The 21,510-nt window shown below is 36.6% G+C and overlaps 1 protein-coding gene across 5 annotated transcripts; it reads right to left on the bottom strand.

Annotated features, from left to right (window-relative positions):
- Positions 1-363: 363 nt before the first annotated feature.
- ppp2r5ca (protein phosphatase 2, regulatory subunit B', gamma a) lies at positions 364-21,233 on the bottom strand. Of its 5 annotated transcripts, none has more exons than XM_027025843.3 (16): positions 20,878-21,229; positions 20,649-20,720; positions 19,748-19,910; positions 9,761-9,960; positions 8,444-8,554; positions 8,138-8,230; positions 7,896-8,026; positions 7,736-7,795; positions 7,526-7,634; positions 6,670-6,723; positions 6,137-6,307; positions 5,729-5,856; positions 5,237-5,338; positions 5,011-5,083; positions 4,264-4,380; positions 364-3,134 (listed from the first exon to the last, which is right to left on the bottom strand). In XM_027025843.3, exons 1-16 carry the CDS (start codon positions 20,902-20,904, stop codon positions 3,000-3,002), a joined length of 1,746 nt encoding a protein of 581 aa, XP_026881644.3. In that variant the 5' UTR covers positions 20,905-21,229; the 3' UTR covers positions 364-2,999. The 5 variants fall into 5 exon arrangements, with proteins under 5 accessions (XP_026881644.3, XP_081577863.1, XP_026881645.3 ...); XM_081721737.1 differs by having other exon boundaries at positions 20,649-20,717; positions 20,878-21,228; XM_027025844.3 differs by lacking the exon at positions 4,264-4,380 and having other exon boundaries at positions 20,878-21,233.
- Positions 21,234-21,510: the final 277 nt, after the last annotated feature.

Below are 21,510 nucleotides of genomic sequence, written 5' to 3'. Positions count from 1 at the left end.
AAATTAGTACATATATTTGTACATAATTAGTACATATAACCACAGAATCTTATTTATTACATTAATGTAACACCTTTCTCATATCTAAATGCTTTGCTTTGAAGAGCACTGCAGTATCCAATGGTTTGCAAAGCAAAGCCTATATAAATTGAGATGAGCTTCACAAAATATTGGGTTATATAGAGCCCTCTAGTGTCTAAGTTGTTTCAGTCCAGTGTATGATATTCAGTATCATAAATGGAGGACTTAAAAGGGAAACAATAATTTTATTAAAATAAGGAGGCTTATGCTAGAAACAGACTGTAAAGGCTGTGTGCATGCACACAGTAACAAAAGAGTGAACAACTCATTGTCAGATGAAAATATAAATCCACATAGACTCTTTATTCATTCTATATAGATATACACCACTTAAGTTGGGTAAAGGCTCACAATCAATGGCAACTGAATCAACTTTGTTGCAGTTATCAGAATGGTTCAACAAACCTTTTGGAGATACAAACTGATAGAAAATATCATGACTTTCCTGATGCTGACAGTCAAAAATGGAGAGAAAATATTGTGCCACATTCCATTGTTCTGCAGATTCTAGTCTTTTTTTTCCTTTAAATTCTGTACACAGGACTATTTTTTTTTTACAAATAAATCTAGATATATAATACTACAGAAAAATAAAATAAGGAAAAATATATGTACAATATTAAATGAAGTAGTATAGTACAAGTCATATGAAAGGACACTTACCATGTTAAAATAATATTTTGGGAAGTTTAAGTTAAGCTATTTTTAATAGTACAGTAAATAGTAGACAGAGTAGTAGAGATAAATAAAACTGAAATATTCTGTTGTTTTTATACATGACAAGTATATTTGTGTCTCAACATCAACACACAATAAAGCACAAGAGTAACAAAATGAAAACATGAACTGACATCTTTAATCCTCAGCAAAAAACTGTTGTGTCATGTTGGATGGGCCAGTTTAGTTTATAGTTACAGTATTCGAGCATACATCAATAGAACTATTAAAGACAACAAGGGAAAAATATAAATGTAAGTTCAAACAATGGTACAGAAAGACTTCTACATAAAAATGTACAGACTGCCACAATATACTTATGAGCATGCTATGAACGAACGAACGAACACACACACACACACACACACACACACACACACACACACACACACACACACACACACACACACACACACACACACACACACACACACACACCTCTTTACTACCTATATACATACCCATGCACACCCACTCACAAACAAAACTGAACAGCTTTCAAGTTTTCAGGAAGTGCTTCTAGGTAGTTGAATACAATTTATAAAATAACAGGAATTTATTCGCTTCTGAAAAAAAACAAAAACAAACCACAATCAATATGTCATCCTCACATGGGTATGTTTTTTCATGAATGTGCCTGTGTCTGTTATCATTTGCAGTAGAATGCATGCATTCATCCAAGTATGCCACATTCAGAACCTCTTATAGAACAGCAGTAATTCACTCACAGCCATCACTCCCCGTCATCAAATCTGTAAATCATATGTCTCCAACGCACCAGTCACAAAGGCACTCGGATGTGTCTGAAAAGGGGTGGACAAGTGTGTTTCCAACCTCTCGATGAAAATAACAGTCCTTACGGTTCTGGACAGTTAAGAACAGACCAAGAGATAGAAAATAGGGCCAATTTTCAATGAGATGGAGGGGATAATCAAACACATGGGTGTATGTTAGATTATATTAGCCATTGGCATTTTGACAACACAGCTCTCTCAGAAAGCTCAGTGGTGTTACTATGAATAGAGCCTTTGAGCTAGTAACGGACATTTTAGCAATGTAAGAAGCTAAGCACATTGCTACACAATGTCTGTGACATGATCATCATTTTGAACACATTCTTTAATATTTAAGACAATATCAATGTTACAGCTATTTTGGGCCCAGGTTAATTCCCAAACATGTTGTACATGCTCTTGGTAATATTTTGCTTCCTCTGGAGGTTGCTCTATGGTACTGCTGTTAGCTGGGTAAATAACAAATAAAAAGCAATGGGATAATGGGGTGTGCTCTTTGAGATTAAGGTGCAGTAACTTGAGGAATGTACAGTAAAAAGCAGCACTTACATATAGCTATCACTATGGAAACAAGCCAATTCCCTGCTGAACTGACAGCTTACTTTCACTTAAAAAGTTGGTGACTAATGTGCACCACCCAAATAAACATGACTTGAGATTAAAGTGTATTTACACAAAAGTATAATAAACTGCATGTTTCAATTCTAAGCTTAACTGATGGACACATTTCTGAAAAGAAAAATGGTACCATTGTTTGAACCATCAATATCCCATTGTGAATGGTTAATATTGCCACAAGAAATCTGTTATGTGGTTAACTAAATATTAAAAGTTTCTTATGGCACAAAAATGCACTCACACAATAATAAAGATGGACAAAAATAAGAAATGGTAACGGAAAGCTGTTCATGATGGTCTTGGCACTGGTAACTGTCCCTGGGTTTCCAAGAAAAAGAGATGATGAAGCCATTGATGGGAAAAGAATATGACAGAATACTGTCCTTGCAAGTAGTCTCTAGACATTCTGTGTTCCCTTTGGAAAAAAAACAAACAAAAAACCCCAAAGCAGAACCAAGGAGGCACCTCCTTGGGTGTTTTCACGACCAGCCCTCACCCAGCCAGAAGCAACAGGAGCTTCTGCCATGGTCAAGGTGTGCAGACAGGATGGAGAGGAACAACACATAGGCTTGAAGAACTGCAGTATGCGGGAGGGGGAAGCCACAAAGAAGGACAGGGCAGGAGAAAGCCTTGATGTTGGCCCCATACCTTTCAAATAAAAACCTGAGCAATCCAAACTTTTGACTTGGGGGAGAGTGGTGCGTGCCCCACCACAGCAAGGCGCACCAGTTTGCTGAATGAGCTGTGTTTAGAGGCGAACAAAGAAGACTCAGGAAGAGGGGGGTGAAGCTAGCGGCCATCATGGTTGCCGATCATGTCTTCGGCTCGACGGTGCGACTCCAAGGCTTTCGTGGTGTACATGTCCTGAGGCAGGTCGGACTTGCGTCTCACCAGCGGCCGGTCCTTCCGCTGCTCCCTCTGCATCTGCGCATGTGCAAAACCACAGAAGCAACAAGCTCAGACATGTCAGAACATTTTAATAAAAACTTAACACCACTACATTAATGTCAACAGCACCTTTTTTTGTTCAGTGGAAGCTCAATGATGGAATGCACCACTCTCTGTTGGGATTTGCACCACTCTGTTGAGTAGTTTTTCACTACTTTCATACTACTTCTATGCTTTGTTGGCCATTACTATAAATTGCGACTCAAAGACTTTGGTGAAACTAAGGTTAATGAACAGAGATTAGTAGAACTGTTAAATGATATAGAAAAAAAATCTTGATTCAGTCAACCAGTGAATATTAGATGGTTAATATTCAAACCAAAACATAATTTAACTCTTTCCATATAAATCAGATTGTAGTTTATCACTTGTAAGATATATGGGTTATGCTTGCTAGCAATTTTAGGATACACTAGAGAACGGCTGAATGAAGAATTAATAATCTACTAATTCTAATGAATAATCTGTCTAATCCTTGACTTCAACAACAGTATTCCATCATAGCATTAGGGCTGTCATTTGTCTATATATGATGTTCTAATGAAAGAGTAGTTACAAAGCTCAGAAAGTATTAATAAATAGTAATATGCAGAAGCCATTGCTATTCATATGTTGAGGTTTTCAAAATTATACTTATTTTCTGTTTGTAGGAAAGAAATATTTTAAAACATAGCCATAATTGACCAAGTATCCACAATAATAATAATAATAATAATTAATAATAATAACAACAATAATAATTGTGCTACATTTATTGGCAAATACAGAATATATTTAATATATATTTATTTTTTGTCCCATCTAACATTGTTGCAAAGATATTATCCCAGCAGTGTGTTTCTCAAAAACATCATACCTGTAAGATCCTTTTATGTTATATAGTGAGTGTCATACTGATTGATTGCTACATGCTCCAATTACTGTTTTGTATTTGTTCATTGATATTTCTGTGGAAATCAAACCCAGTGGTGCAGAGATCAAAAAAGCAGAACTAATACATTGTACGGGTAAAAAAAAGAATAAAATTCCATGGTATTTCCATATGGGCTGCCTCGCTACAAAAGTTAATTTAGATGATTCATTGATAGACAAAACCCACAGTTACCTGAATGGCTCCCTCCTCTACAGTCTTTTTTAACATCTGAATATCTTCTATCAATGGCCCATCAGTCTCCATTTCTACAGGGCTATTTAGGCCAGAGGAATCAACATACATAAGGAACTAGTGCAAAACAAAAGAGAAGAAAAGAAATGAAAAAAGAAATGAAAGTTATAAAGACGGTCAGTTTCAGGCACAGAAGAGGATGGATAAAGACTAATCAAAGAGAACGGATGAAGCAAGGCATGAGAATTGTGAAGTTAAATTGCTAATTAAATTAGCAATATGTTAAGTTTAAGAAAGATGAATATATTCTACTTTGCCTATTTGGACATGCGCTGGTTGTGTGAACATACAGAACTAAAATAACATTGACAACCTACGCAGGAAGACTTTGATGACCTCACCTAGTGCTTTAAGAAGCAAGGATCAATCCAAATGTTGTTATATTGTTCACAATGCACAAAAGCACATGAAAAAATGCTTGCAGTCAATAACCAGGATCATATGATGCGTATGCTTTACAAGTCACTTTAAATACTGAAAGAGACAATAGTTACCAACCATGCCTTAACACTTAAATTACCCCAAAATAGTTTAGTTTACTGTACTCGAGTAAGGTGTGTGTTTGTAGCCTAATCATTGTTTAATGCCTCCAACAGCCCAAAATGCCCTTGATGCACCATTGTATAATAAGTGCAATTAGATTCAAACTAATGCTGAGCCTTAACAAATGTCCCCACCCAGTCACACCTGCGGGTTTGATTTGGCAAGATTTTCGATCTTAATCCAGGCCTCTTCCCGTTCTTTTAACTTTGCTCTCTCTCTACAAGGAAGGAAAACAAAACAAGATTTAAAGTATACTAAAAAATGTAAGTATACTAAAAATTATGTTAAGTAATTTGGTTTACTTTAGAGGATTGCTGCAATACTCAAATAAGTGAATCCTATTTTCAGTGTGATAAGAATCTGCACTTACTTATTCTTTTCAGCTCTAAATTGCTGTGTGCAGTCATCAAACAGCTTCTGGTTCATCTCCATGAAAAGCTTCAGAGCATTATAAATCAGGCCATGGATGGTCCTGCAGAGGGTATTTAGGATATTTCAACAAGTTTGTAAGCTTTTGTTTCAATACCTATTTGAACAATAACTATTTGAACCAGTTAACTTTAGCTGAACCCTATAATGGCCCATTAAAATAGATAAAACCATGGGTATTCTCTAAGAAGTCTACCCAAAGCTCTTTTTAATCAGTTAGACAGTTGATGGGAATGTAAAGGAAACATTTTTTTAGGGTGTGCATCTACTTCAGCAATCATACTGGAAGGAAAGTAAGTTCCAGTATCATTCAGGTTAAATCAGCTTGTCCTACATAGCCCACATCACATGATATTTATTTAATATAGGCTCTTAATATGTTTGTACTGTTTTGACTTTCAGCATTTTTACAGGTGCACATAGGCAATCTTACTTGTTCCAGTGAGTCTTAGAGTTGCGGTATAATGCTGGGAACATGATGGGTAAGATTTTGGCTGCATTGTCACTGATGAGGCTCATTATGTACTCATTGTTCCAGTAGTAAAGAGCTCTTTCTGCTACCTGCAACACAGCAATACTCAGACAAATTTCTTCAATCACAAAGGCATAAAAAGATTTCAACAAAGGTTTTAATCAGACCATGGCTTAATAAATATGCTGAACGCGACATGCTTCCTCCGAGGCAGATGCAGCCAATTGTTGCATCTTTTCAAGCTGTGGCTCATTGTCTGACTACATGTCTGCTAGGTATTCATATCTTAACCTTTCCTTTGTAGCCACTTAAACTGATGTGACACGTTGTGCGTCTGGGCTTTGAGTTTTCACCCAGTCTTGCTCTCACCTGAAAGTGTGGACTGGACACACACTTGGCCAGCTGTCGGAATAGAGGTTCCATCACTTTAACAAACTCAGACGGCTCAATCACATCCAGGATCTCTTCTAGCTCATTGAGAAACATCACCTCCTTAGGGCTGTGTGTCTTTGGCCAGTACTTCAAAAGGGCCATCACTACCTGTTCAATGTAGAATTTAGATAAGCTTACATTTTAGACCCCAATTATACAGAAATACTAAGAATGGCATAGATCTGTATCATGTTAATTCTCATAAATCTGTATACCCTTAAAAGAAATATAAATTAATATTTGGATTAAACTGTCTTGATTAATTCATATTATTCTGGTGCAGCAAAGAACAACTGGGACAGTTTTAATTTGTCTGTGTGTGTATTTGCAAATCAAACATTTGAAAATAATTAAAGAAATAAGGGGACAATAAAGGACTATTAATAGGTTCCTGGTGTCAATCAACAGACAGTGTGATTAAAGCTATTAAGTCCAGTCAAAATCTGAACATGTAAGGTCAAATGACTTACTGGTTCAGTAAGTGTGCTGTCCTTCTCCAGGAATTGCACCACACAATATGCCAACTAGATACAGAAAAAGAACACGGTATTCATTTGGCTGGTTTGACCAAAAGAAATTTTAAAATGCTGAGACAAACACACTAGCAAACATGGGGCAGATGGAGCCAATAGCTTCCTGTGTCTATTCGGCTTGCCACCAAAATTAATCTGTCTGTGAAACATGTGAGAATGCACCTAGTGCAGTCATAAATCCTGGGACCAATGGATCTTAGACATATAACTTGGACGCGCCTGTGATTCACGGCTAAAGTGCCTCACTCTTGGAATCAGAAAGAATCTTACCATTTCCTACATGGTCAGTGATGTAAACAGCTAACCTGTGTCACTAAATACATGCAGGTGTCTGGCTCCCATAGCTGTGATTCACAGAAAGTATCTGTGATTTACATCTGTGATACAATGAAAATAAATTCCCCCATGCCTGGGCTTTTGCATGCAAACATGTCTGTTTTTTTTGTGGAGTGGAGATACTGAGGCTACACCTAGTGCCACAGCCCAGAAGCAAAGATGGGTTTAAACCATACTAGCTGTCACTATAGCAACCGACTGATTGGTGCAATATGTTGGTGAATTTAATAATAACTCCAACCCACTTTATTGTTCCTGCTTTGCTTCTGCTCCTTTTAATGAAATATTTAATGAGTCTATTTCCCATGTCATAACAATAGCATTAGGAGCTTACACTACTGTGAAACACAAATGAACAAGACAAAATATTGTCAAGATAAAATATATGATGTTTATGAGGAAATTACTTAATAAATGTTATAATTTCAAAGTGTGATTTGGAATGGAGGATACCTACCTGTGGGTGATAAACGCTAAGTGACTTGACTTTGTGTAAAGGCAGTAAAACCTTCAGCAGGAAAATCTTGTGCTCTTCTTTTAATGGTAAGGCAAAACCATTGATTATACTGTTGAGGCCAAGGAAACACACAGGCAAATATTACAGATTTAGACATTATTATAACCACACTTGGTATGATTTTTCATTTAAACTATCTAATGGTTTTACCTTCCAAGAATCTCCAGTAATTCTGCTATTCCATTGTGGTGCTCTGTTTCATAAATGAACCTGTAAAACATGCAATATACTGAATGAAAACTGAAACAATACACTTAGACTAAGAAAGTCTTTATGCACAAAAATACACATTAGGCACCAAAGCACTAACCTATAAAATATGTTATTGATTTGTTTCCTAATGTATGCTCGCAATCCCAGGAACTTCCCATATATGCGGTGCAAAGTGGTCTTCAGGAAGTCTCTCTCTCTGGGGTCCTCACTGTCAAACAGCTCCAGAAGCTGCAATTCAGTTCAGATACAATAGACTGAACAACATTATACAATAATTCAACACATAACAGTATTAAATAGATACTTTTATATTTCAGTTTTGCTCTGAAAGCATCTTACCTGCATCACAAATTTCTGGTCAATATATTTCTTGGCAACATTTGGCTGAAAGTCTGGTGATTCTAAAAATCTTAGAAAGAATTCATAGACGAGCTAAGAGAGAGAAAAGAACAGCAATCAAGGCTTCTAGACTTCTGTCTGATTTTCTTCATCATTCAACTAATTAAAGTTTTTTGTCTTTCAGGACCAGGTGAAATTAGAATTCTTAATTATTCTAAGCCAGTTCATTCAGAATTAAGCAAGGTATCTTCTGGACTACATGTATAGGCATTGGAGCTGCTCTTAAAACAAATCCAAGAGACATACCTGGAGATGTGGCCAAGCAGCTTCGAGTGTGGGCTCATCCTCCTCAGGATCGAACTCTGCACCAGTTGGGTTGGATGATGGAGGTAATGTCCTGAACATATTCACAGCAAACTAGAGGAGGTAGAAAAATGCAACATTACCTATGAGGATAAATCAAATGATTTCACATTGCTATTACTAAAACAATAGTGCCAGAGAACTAACAATATTATAAGATTTAGGGTTCTTGAGTGGCACAGCTGTCTAAGGGTCAAGTGTGGAAGAAGGAGAGAAAACTGTTCCACTTTTGGGCAGCTGTCCGTTCAACTGCATAAATTGCAGCTTGTACACATGGTGGCTGGCTTCTCATGCTTTGGAGAAAGCCTGTGTTTTCCTTCAGGCTTCCAGGTTGGTTTTTGGCAGAGATCTAGCTATCAGGTAGGAACTGGCATGAGAAACTTATAAGAAAACTGGGTAAAATTGTAATAAATAAGGTCTGTGTAGAGAGAAAAATATGTTTAGTTTTTTTTTATGCCATTTTATTATATATATATTAAAAAACACACACACACACACACACACACACACACACACACACACACACACACACACACACACACGTGACAATCAGTGGGTATGTTACATATAATGAATTTACCCATGTATTATTACAGCTATTATTAGGTATTATTGTGGCTCGTCTTATTGTGGCTCTTTTCTTAATGATCATAAACAGGTCACATTCATATCTAAATTGGCCAACAACAGAGACATCACGAAAATATATCTATTATCATGTACAGCTTTGATCATGTGTGCGAAGGACATCAAAGTATGTCTGCGTCCAAAAGAGATGGCACAGAAGGAACCCCCCCTTATATTGTGATTGCGTCACAATTGACCTACAGTGATCAACAGTTTTCATCTCTTAGGTAGTATGAAATATGTTCAGTGCCTTGTGAAACTGCTGAAAGATTGTGCAGTGCAGATGTTGGAGCAGTACTGAGAAGGACACTGAGATTCCCTGTCTCCTCTGTAATGATGGCGTGACCCCAAGTCCACCTTTCTATTGTAATCATGTACCTTTTTCCATGCAAATAGCCAGCTATGGTTGTGGTTGGCGTAACCCAAGAACCCATAGATGAGGACCCATGCCGTTTCCAGGAGTGGGAAAGCAAAAAGCACCTGTGAGGAGTCAAAACTTCAAAGTCCTTCTCCCCAGTCCTGTTCCAAGCCAGGCCGACACTGTGGAGGAGCTTTTTTTAGCCTCAACTAGAGATATGAACAAATGGGGCAGATGTGGACTCTGTCCTGACACCTTCCTCCTGTGTGACTCACCATGTGGACCACCTCTGGATAGATGGGCTCCGTGATGACGTTGCGGTTGTGGGTGATGTACTCCACCATCTCACTGAGTGCTGCCCGCTTTACCTCCTTCCATTTCAGATCACTCAAGGGGTCCGACACAAAGTCGAAAAGCACACAGCACTGCCGTAGCTTCTGAATAAACAGCTTCTCCTGCTCAGCTGGGGCTACATCTGGAGAAGAAGCAAGGAGAGGAGATGTAAGACCAAAGATAAAGTTCTGTTACTGTACATCAGGTTGAAGAAATTTCTGATTAAAAAAAACAAAAAAAAACATAACATCCCATAGCAATACCTTAGCAAACCTTCAATAAAGGCATGCTCAGGGATTTCAGAACTATGAACGCTCTAAAGATCTGAGGCAGCAGACAGAGGTATCTTACCCTAGAAGATCAATGTTTTGTTTGTAATTTTTTTATATTGTAAACTTTCTAATATTATGGATTACCATCTGATATTATAGATAATGTCATTCAGCCATTAATTTTGTAATGCCTGAAACTGTACTATTTTTGTCAGAATTTCATACAGAGTGTAAAAAGAATCAGAAGCCACTTCTGTGTCAACAGTTTTTATATGCTTTCCCCCATTTAATTGATCATCTACCTCTAAAATAATTGAATAAAATAAGTATATATTCTTTCAATTAAACTGCTTCTATCAATTTAATTCAATAGAAGCATTGAGGCATTTTTAATATTACACTGTAAATGCCTTGAAGCCATTTAAGTATTCCTGAAAGTACATCCATATGAGATAGATATCTCTATCTTTATTGCCACCCTCATAGTACTTAGAATAGAATGGTATTTGTTACATTCAGAGAGTTGCTTTGTGGTGAGTCAATATGTACAGTATCAGTCAAATAGGAATTTGAATGATATGGGAAATGGGAATCAGTCAAATTTGGGAAAGGTGCTAGCATATATAATATTTCATTTTCAACACCCACACACACAATTTTACATGCATTCTCAGCAAATAGCTTTCTCCCAGAACTTTAGTTCCTCATCCTACAAGCGCTCTGCATATATGAAAAGCATTGTAGATGGCTGCCTCATGAAGCTGGTTAATAGAACACCATGAGAGTGCAAAGCTGTCATGTAAAGGATATTTACTTTAAAGAATCTAAAATCTAGTCAATATTTGTTTAACACAGCATATATAAATAATTATCACTGTTTTTTAAAAAGTAGGTGTGTCCAAACTTTTGAATGGTACTGTATGCCTTGTGTGATTGTGAAAATAAATTTTGCAACTATGGGCAGTGATTCTCAACACTCTCTGTTAAGTAATAAAGATTTTGGTCTAAATGTATCCTAGTGACACGGGCAAGGGCGTTTATAAATTTGTCTCTGTGAATCAGTAGTGAAGGCAGGAATTTGGACACAGGCAGGAATTTGGCTGCAGTAGAAATAACCTGTGGAGCAGTACCAGATGGGCATGACATACATCAAATACATGGGGCATGCAAAGGCATAGTCTGAGAGCAACACAGTGAATGAAGTTTCTGTGTGTGCATGTGTATTGCTGTTAATGTCTGGGTATTGGCAGGTAGTTTATACAGGACATTACAATGAAAGGCTTGCAACAATAGCACTATATGTTAGAACAAATGTAAGGAAATTACTATACTTTTCTATGTACCACAAAGATACATGAAAAAAACATAACATGCCAGCCAAAAAAAGTTGGTGACACATTTGAATTGACCTTAATTAATTTAGTATACATTCAACATATGTAGACAGATTAATCGAACTGAACGCAAATGTATTAGGTATACAATCTCAAGGAACTTAGTTAATATGTTTTACCCTAAGGCTAAGAAAATATCACACCTTATATATATGGTAAATGAGACAATATCATAGAATTCACTCATATCTTAGCATTATATGCTGATAAATGATTACTAAAGTATGTAAGTAAAATACTTTTCCTAAAGTATAACTATAATGTTAAATGTGAATCTAAGTATCCCAAGATACCATAGATAAAATTTTCATCCTTTTGCACCTATGGTATATAACTTATTCCTTTAAAGTGAGAAGCATGTGCATATATACATCGTCTTTTTTTTTTTTTAAATAAGGCAGTACTAGGTGAAAGTCAAAAATGCTGCTCATATATTACATTTCTTTTTGTGCAACCTTTCACCTGGTTTTACCATGCACAAAAATGGCAGTGTCATCTGTAGCCATTTCTGTTTGACCTGAGGAACAAAATGATAATTTAAATAAAAGGTCAGAAAGAAAACAAGACTCAGACATCTGCTTTCAGTTTTTTAAGTATGTGAGATACAAATAACAAATAATAGTTTGTTTCACCATTTTGTTTCAATTGTCAGGAACCTTCAAGGTTTGTTCTAAAGTAGCTGTTTTCTCATCACCCTGCCTTAATTTGCAGAGTGTAAGGCAATTTATATTTCCATCAAATGAATTGCATGAACTATTTCTTGAAAATAATAGGCTACATCCTCTCTGTGATTAGTACAAATATTTGACCTTTTTCACAAGATATCTGAGAGTGATTGTTTAAGTGCAAACCATTTTAAGATGTGAGCTTTTAACACATCATTAAATGCATAAGTACCAAAATTGTTAGATGTCCCAAAGCATCCCTCTCATCCATCAAATTCGAGCTGATCTCTGCCTGTTTCCTTTGTGCTTCTTGAAAGCAAAAATGTGGTATAATCTGAGCAGTAGAAGATCCTGTTCATTAGGATGAGATGAATTCTCTTCATCTCACTAAGATAAATTAGTTGTTAGGAGCTAGGAACTCAAGAGACTACACAGAAATGTATGCTTCTGTCATCACTGGGAGCAATGCAGAAATGAACCAGCATGTTGCATACCTCACAATGCAAATTCACAGGAACTCACACTACACCATCATTAGGCTGAATCACAATCCAAATAAATATCATGCCCTAACATGTGACTGCAGCATTTGCACAAACTGTCCATTTCATAGCGTGAGCGAGTAAGAGGAATCTCAGCAATAATATAAAATATATAAAAACTGAGTGAATGGTCATGCTTTCAAAGGGAGTGGATTCTTTTTGTAACTGTTCATTTTGCCACAGCTGTGAATTTTCCTAGAGATTTTTCCCCTAATTAAAGTTATTACAGCTAGATTTTAGAATAACCACTAGACTTGTTAAACAATAACAATTTTGGAAAATGTTTTCCTAGTAAGCTTGTTTCGTTAATATATATTCATTAACTAAACTTAAAAAAAGAAAAGACTTTAGAACAGTTGTCTACAATGAGCACGTGGTTAAACAATCCACATACAGAAGCAAAATGGCTGGAGTTTAGCTATGCTAAGTCTTGGTCTTTGTGCCTCCAACTTTGTGCAAAGAGACTTTATTGATGAAAACCAGTGACAGCTGTGAAGCCTATTCCAGCAAATTACTAAACATGGCTGCTCATACTGCATCCAGAAAAAGCTGTTTTTCAAACTGCGTTCATTGCACAATGTCAGCGTGCCACCAGCCATGGCATTAGAAGCATCAGTGAGTCATGAGAAGAAAATAAACAGTCAATACAGGTCTGTTTATGAACTATGCAGACTAGGCTTTGTTTAGCAGCACTGTCTTTATATGGATGATTCAACTATTTATGTATAAAAATTCTTGTTGCCTAATTTGACATCAGGTATTATAAAGACCACTATGGGCTTCATCTAGACTGAGAAATTAAAATTTAAAAAAAATCTTCAAAATAATCAAATTTATTTATTTAATTATTTTCTAACATGCCTGTCGAAAGATTTTTGTATACACTTAATTATCTTACCGGCAAGATACTACTTATGGTGCACAAAAAACCCACACCAACACAAGAACAGTTCTTCACTGATTTGTTCCAAGATCTGACTTAGCTTTTCTAAAAACGAACACACATGCTTTGGCATGTATTCTACCTTAAACCATCAGGCAATACACAGAAACGTATTCACAAAGTAGACTTAAAATGTCAGTGATGTTCCTTAATTCTCAAAACATCACTAAACTGACAGGCATGAAATAGATCAGAAAAAAAGGAGTTTCTTATTTTTGCTATGCATGATAAAAGATAATAAAGCGGGATGCCTAATATATTTGAATGTATTAAAATAAACTTATTTTAACTCTGTATTAATTTGAAAATGTTGATTATCAATGCCTCTAAGAGTAGCGTGTCCTCACAACTCGTTCAAAAAAAAGTCAACAGAAACCCATACAGTTGAAACAGCGCCACACACCCTTCCTTAAGATGTGAGCTCATATCCTCTGACATCACAGTTTTGGGGGGGATGGGCAGTGGGTAGTAAAACTGTTTTTTTTTTCTCTTTTCTTTTTTTCTTCCTCTGCTATGCTTGTAATGCTTGACAGATCGTTGTAACACCCGCTAAGGACCTACCAACTCAAACCATAATCCTTACAACAATTCCTTAAGCCATGCAGTGCAGTACAATTTACTCAATTCAGAACAGGCAGAGACGTATGTTCTCTATTTCTCCTCCAGAATGAGGGGGGAAATCAGTATGAGTGGATTACCTACCTCTGAAGTGCATTAGGGCCACCGGCTGGAAAGGCCCGTTGGAATTAGGCGCATCTACAACCATCCTGTTTCCTGCTTTATTGCATGGCAACATGTACATTCAACTGAGAAGGCAATCCACTTAAGGCAAGGAAGCAGCCTCCATTTTAGCACAAAAGCCGAGCAGAAAATGAAGCTCCCTGCTGCTGGAGGGAACAGGCTAGCTGGTGATGTCAACAAAGAATGGGGAGATGATTGGTCCACTGCAGCTAGAAATGTTGTTGTCATCAGAGTGCATGTGAAAATACAACACCATTGGTTAAAAAAGAAAGGGGTTGGCCCAGTGGTTTTTATGGACCCTCCTCTGCTCATTTATAGTTGTCAGGCTCTAGCGTACTTTCTTAAAGACAGGAGCACCATGCTCAGTGAAGTATCATTGTTGCACTTGTTTGAATTAAACTATGCTAGGTTTGTAATTAAAAACTGTCACAGTTTGATAGTATTAGATATATTTGTGAGAGAAGAAAGCTATATATTGCCACAAAACCATACATATTTTTTTTACATTACAAAATAATTATAAAGAACATTAATGAATTACATTGTTTGCAACGTGATTACACTATTGTGACTGATGACAGTGCATGCCCACATATTTTCTCTAGTTAATATATTTTCATTTTCTTTTTTATTTATTTATTTGTCTGCCTTATCACTGAACAAGAAATATTCCTAACAAACCAGCAGAGGAAGGGAACAACTGGTCTGTGTTCTTCATGAACAGACAGAAGGCCCCGAGGCAGCTGTAACAAAATAATGCAATGGCTAGAACCAGAAGGGCAGTTATATAAACAGGAAATGAAAGAAAGAATAAAGACAGAAGAATGTGCTGCTCAGTGGCATTTGGCTGAGAAAGCAACCACAGATACTGTTACTGACGCAGAGCAGGAAAAACTTCAGAAAACAATTGCATTTAAGGCCAGGAGATTTCTTCTGTTCAAAATCTTTGTATTGATCTATATACTTTCTGCCTCCTGACTGCAAATCTCTTTTAATTCTTTGTTATTTTTGTATATATCCAAGATCAAACAGCAAAAAATCACATCAAGGTCTTTTTAGTTCCATTTGCACAACTCCATTGCAGTAAATAACTATATGTTGATGACATGTAATATTCCAAATCCCACCTGGTGGAAATGAATGTCTAATTTAATTTAGACCACAACTTGTCAAAACACAACAAAAGTTTTTCAAAACCTATAAATCTCAACTAACTGTTTTTCTTTCTGTGCAAAACATTGAATATTTTTAAATGTTTGTACAGATATACACATCAATGCACATGGCCTAAATGTCAAAATTAAAATTGCATTAGAAACTCTTTTTAGTTAAAGTTTTGTGCTGTACATCAGTTTTGCTTTATATATGAAGGAGAAATATTTTTATTTTTGGATTCCCATTTTAAGGATCCAAAAAGTAACTGAAGAGTTGACTAGTTGCTTCTCAGTTGGTTCAGAAAAAAACCCTTTTGACTGTTGATCAGATGATAAAGATTAAAAAAAACGTTCAACTGCTGAACAGAAAGTCTTCAGGATGTAGTCAGAGATGTGGCAAGAACACAAAGGCAAGAATGGCAAAGAACACACCAACAGAACCTTAGAGGGCTCACCACAATATGTAAACCAACGATAAGCCTCAAGAACAGAAAGACCAGGTTAAGGTTGCAGAGTGAGAGTGAAAGTGTGGGAAGGAAAAAAAGGCAAACTAGGTCACTATGTACTACACATACAGACTGCATGGTACAAAGATTCATTTGGTTCATGCAAACCTTATCTTATATATAGTAATGGCATATTAAATACATTGCAAATAAAAGACATTGTAAAGTGCAGGGGTTGAAAATGGAAAGTGATATATATATATATATATATATATATCCCCCATACTCTATATAGTTTCCCATCCGAACCATTTATTTTAAGTAATGTAATTACTATGTTTCCTACAACAAAGTGCAACAATTTGGTTTAAACAGTTGATTAACAGACAATAAAACTGATCATACTCAATTTAGGTGTCTTGCATATAGTAATAAGGCTGCATTTTGTATAATGGTCCATTTAAATAGGTAAAGACAGCTAAATGTTTGAGTACATTAATTTATAGGGTTTTTATAGTGTAAGTTATTTTATTATGTAATGTGATATGAGTAGAGCATAGGTGACAGACACACTCCCTGAACCTAACCATTACTCCTGCTGCCCCTGTCCCTCCAAAGACCAGTACATGCAACCTGTGCTCAAGTATCAGATTATTAACATTGGACCAGGGTGCAGCGGAACTGTCTAGCAGTCAGGTGTATAATTACTCACAGTCCTTTAACAATAGGCAAAAAAAAGGATATTGAAAATAACTATTCTACTATTAAAAACCTTAGCTTAATTTAATGAAGAGAAGCATTGTTTTTTCCACAGCATTGCATGGGCAACTGGTCTGCCTCTCTAATAGTGTTAGAGTAAAATGACACCACCGGAATAACAGCAGCCTCTGTGCCAGAAACGACACACTCCTGTCCTGCAGGGTTACACTGCTGTTGACTGTTTTTCTTGCTCTAATGCAGCTAATTCAATTCATGAAGTGCTTGTAAATGAGCTCATTATTTAAATTAGATGTAGGGAATACTATACTCTGTTGAGAACTGCATTTATACTCACAAGTACTTACACTAATTACAAATAATGTCCCTCTCATACACATCCTTCCAAATGACTCTGTTGACCTTTCACCAAAAGATGGCAGCACAAACAAGAAACCACAGACTCATACCACACACACATACACCATGGCAAATAAATGCATAATATATATACTATTTATTAAGATCTATCAAGAACAAGACTTTACCTTTGGATGCAGAGGCTAAAAAGCAGCAATAAGTTATGGTAATCAAAAACTTAACCAGCCAAAGCTAATGGAAAGTTAAGTATATGGCTGTGGAATCTTACTTGGCTCATGCAGATTTTTTTTTTAAAGACAAAGGACAAAATAACCAGCTTCTCAAGTCTTCACATTTGTATTTCAAAATTGTAGAGGTCATGTATTCTCTCTCTCATATGTATGTGAAGATTAGCTGAAAACTATGCGATTTCACACATTTGCTCTCTAAATATGAAATAATAGATTCCAGTCTTAAGACTAAAAAAGATGTTCTCTAGAAGTATAATTTTAAAATATTTTAATTTATAAGTGCAATAATTATACCTACATATGTTAGGGAAGGACATAAACATATATTTAGGAATGTTCATCTGTACATACAAATATTCATACATTATATTTGTATATTAGTTATACATTTGAAAAGGACAGATGTCGTCTCTGACTGCATCATAAATCAATAAACCCTTGACCCAGCTGATAGAAGTATAGTGCCATATAATTTTAGTGTCCATTCAATACTGATAGTTGGGTAATGTGGAATTTGTTAAAGCACCCACTACTATTAGGACAGCGGTACAGTGCACACACTCTGACCCTCACAGAAGACTGTAAACCTATCAACACTACACCTTATCAGCTCATCATTTTTGCTTTATATGTTCATATCTGACAAACAACTGCAAAGACAAACAGCTGCAAAGTTTGGGGTGATATATTAATACCTTTTACAATCTTATGATGCTCTTCCATTTATGATTGCACTGTTGACTTTGTCTCAGAGAGGGCTGATTATCAACAACACCGATTTGGCTGAAGATCAGTCTTCAGTATTCAGTGTAACAGTACTGAATTCAATGTGCTGGCACTTATTTTTGCCAGTAAAAGCAATGTGTGGTTGTCTGTGCTAGGTCAGTGTGTAGCCTGTGCAACTTTGGGAATTCCTGGTTGGTGGATCTCAATCACATTCCTATTTGATCAGGAAGTCCACAGAGTATTCACTGATCACCACAGGTGGATGTCTAAGCTGAAAGATCCATAACAAACTTGAACGGAATTTCTTTCAGTGACCAGTAAATGGCAGTAACTGGAAATGCACAGCAATAGGTTTTAAGGACAGTTCACGGGAAAGCTGAGCCCCATAATATCCAAAGCATCTGACAGAGAAGACAGCATTGACGACTCATCCATGTACGCCTTATAAACCCTAATCCTGGTGTATTAGTGGGTAATATTATCTGCATGGTGTGGTACTCTATGCACTGATGAACCACAAAGTACCAGTTCACTTCATTTATGTAACTTTAATGAAGCAATGAAGCCAGCAGTAATTAAAAGACTGTACAGAGAGTGGGAGTGTCTACTACAACAACAATAACAACAACATCTCAGCCCAAACTAGCCTAGATCATACATATACATAACAAAAAAATGTTGAGTTTGTAGTTTGTTGCTTTCAAATGCTATTTCTTCAGACACATAGGCTGCACTTTGTGTTTTCATGAGACGGGGATAATGTATTATCAAGATTGAGCGCAAACTGGCATCCGCTACACCATGAATTATGCACCATGCTATCTCCTGAACGTTAAAAAGGATGAGGGTCCATGTGGGCTATCAATTCTTAATCCAAAGCCTGTTTGGCATACTGCCCTTCATAGACTTGAGACTGCACCTTACTTTGTGTGCCATATAAAGACTACCTTCCCATGTATGTTTGAGAGCCTTTATTTTACTGTATTTTTCTCCTCTATATAGTTCCATAAGATCAATGAGAAAAATGCCATAAATTTACAAACAAACATCTTTGTAGAAACTTGATGATTGTACCACTGTGGTGCAGCTACAGTGATACAACTATAATTCAACTAAAACTGGGCTGTCCAGATTTGGTCTTTTTATAACCCTTTCACCCATAGTGTATGGCTCATTGTTTGTCTTACATAACCACATGCACCTCAATATAAGATTATTGTAATGCCTGCACTTTTCATTTGAAAGAAACTTCTTTCTAATGTCTCTGACCTTGAGCTGCTTTGGTGAATAGGAGAGAGAAGGGTGCCTCCCTCTATACATTTCCTTACTTTCCTTGCTAACCTATTAGTGGAAGTGCTGCATCAGGAACTGTTTTTTGAAGACATTAACCATGCACTGAATCCTGAACTGGGCTAAAATAAGTATAATACTAAAATACCTATAATACTGCTGTCACAAGAAAGTTGTTTCAACATTTGAGAGCTTTGACGAAATTGAAACTGAACATGTGCGTTGATGCTATTTGGCATTTTTCCCACTCTAAACATGCTGAAGCTCTATGATGGTGAAATTAACTGCAGCTGTTTATCTTCTTACCCCCTTAAAAGGTTGCTTCTGAAAAAGTTTGGGAGCCCAAAGATTTTCTTGGGACAGCAATAAAATAAAAGGACTGATGTTCCATTGGGAGAAAACTGAGACACGCAGCACTGTGGTGTCGTGGCATCCTCCCACATGTGTACCTTTGAAAGCTGGTAGCTTGTGCAGCTCTCTGTTGTTGCTGATAGGGAAGCAGGAGGCACTCTGCCTACTTTCCTTCTTCAGCGCAACCTGGGAAGAAGGCTGCTTCACCCGGATTAGTTGGGCAGTAGGGGGCGCACTGCTGCTACTTCTCTTATAGGATGCCTGTGGAAACAAATGTCACAGAGAGCAGGTTCCATTTACAACCTCAGCGTTCCTGTCCAAGGAAACTGGGGATCACTTATCACTCTAACTGCCAGGGGGTGGGGGTGGGGGTCAGGCACAAGGCTGAAAGGGATGTACAAGGGTCATGTTCCTGCATAAAGAAGATCATGTGTTTTGTAGTGGAGCAATCTGAGCAGACAGGCTTTTGTGAGTGGATTCCTTTGACTGTGCCACTAGTCCATTCTGTAATGAAGCACTCCATGTCCTCTAAAGATTCTATCAGTTTAACTAGAACTAGTATACCATAACTGGTGATTATTATCTCAGATCTTTACAGAATTTAAACAATTATGCAGTTAAAAAAAAAAAGAAAAAGAAAAACTGAAGCAGTCCCCTTCCTCACCCCCAATAGTTAATTTACTACTATTTGTATACTGCATGGATCAAATTTAGTTATAATTCTTTTTCTAAACTACTTTGTCACAACATCTATATTTGGAGCAGGTCTGAAAGGAGTACTGTTAAAAAAAATAAATAATTAAAAATAAATAAATAAAAGAGCACTGTAGACACTATCATCTATTGTAGGTCTTCTCTTAGACCTTATTAAGCCCAGAATGATACATTAGGTTTTAAGTAACTCATACAATAATGCTCAGTTCAGTGTATTTAAAAATGGTAAATTGCCAACTTTCTTTTGCCAGGCCTACTACTGAAAAGAACAGTCATGAAAGCTACCTCATTTTCTGAGTCTTGGTTGTCTTGGTGTTTGCTCCCACTTTTGCTGGATCTCACAGACTTTGATGTCTCCTCAGTAAAAAAAAAAAAAAAAAAATTAAAAAAAAAAAAAAAAAGGGGAAAAAAAGAAAAAGAAATTGTTTGAAATATTTGTCCTGATGACTCCATAATAATAACTTATCAGATAGATAGATAGATCGAATTTAGTTAATAAGATGTAAAGTCCTACCTTATCTTTTCTCGACTTGTTCGGCATTTTTTTGATACGCGTAGTCCTATGATAACCCCCTTGACAGGCACCTTATTCAGACTCTCTTACACACATTCAAGCTGCTGTCAAGCTCCATTGCCTACTGCACACGCTTTAGCTAACTGTCCTTGGTCCGTGCAAATTTGATTCGTGGGTGATGGTCATGTGATTAGAAGCGTCTCGGCTTCGGCCTGGCCATATCGTTAGTGCACTTTAATGGTTTTTTTTATTAATTGAAATTACGGTACTTATTAATTCAGACAGATGCTGGTTTGTTAAATAACTGTATTATAGAAGTGCTGTAAAATGAGACCGGCAGATGAATATAAATAGACAGAGAGACAGTCTAACCAAATCTAACCTCTCCTGTTATCAGAACAAAAACTGCGCTAAAGCTGTAGCAAGGAATGTAAACAGATGCCCTCTAGTGAAAATCCCTGCCATAAAATTATCAAAGGTCCTTTTTGTACGATTACAAATTTCTGTCCAAAATACAACAGACTCAGGATCTTATATACAGAAAAGTTGTTTATCTGTAATGTAAATTAAAGTTATTGTCAAGGAAACATATTTCACGCTACAGCTGCAATCAAGTATATTGCCATATACTGC

Source organism: Electrophorus electricus, chromosome 10, assembly GCF_041902795.1.
Source record: "Electrophorus electricus isolate QZ-2024a chromosome 10, ASM4190279v1, whole genome shotgun sequence".
Lineage (NCBI taxonomy): Eukaryota > Metazoa > Chordata > Actinopteri > Gymnotiformes > Gymnotidae > Electrophorus > Electrophorus electricus.
Note: the sequence above shows the minus strand (reverse complement) of the source record. Positions and strands in the feature narration are given on the sequence as shown.

What these genes read in the sequence shown, in the direction of transcription:
- ppp2r5ca (XM_027025843.3), bottom strand. Translation starts at nt 20,904, where the DNA reads ATGCCGAACAAGTCGAGAAAAGATAAG. An exon ending in CTGCTTGGCCACATCTCCAG is followed by an intron (nt 8,231 to 8,443) that starts GTATGTCTCTTG and finishes TCTCTCTCTTAG; the next exon opens with CTCGTCTATGAATTCTTTCT. An exon ending in TAGAGGAGGGAGCCATTCAG is followed by an intron (nt 3,135 to 4,263) that starts GTAACTGTGGGT and finishes GCACATGCGCAG; the next exon opens with ATGCAGAGGGAGCAGCGGAA.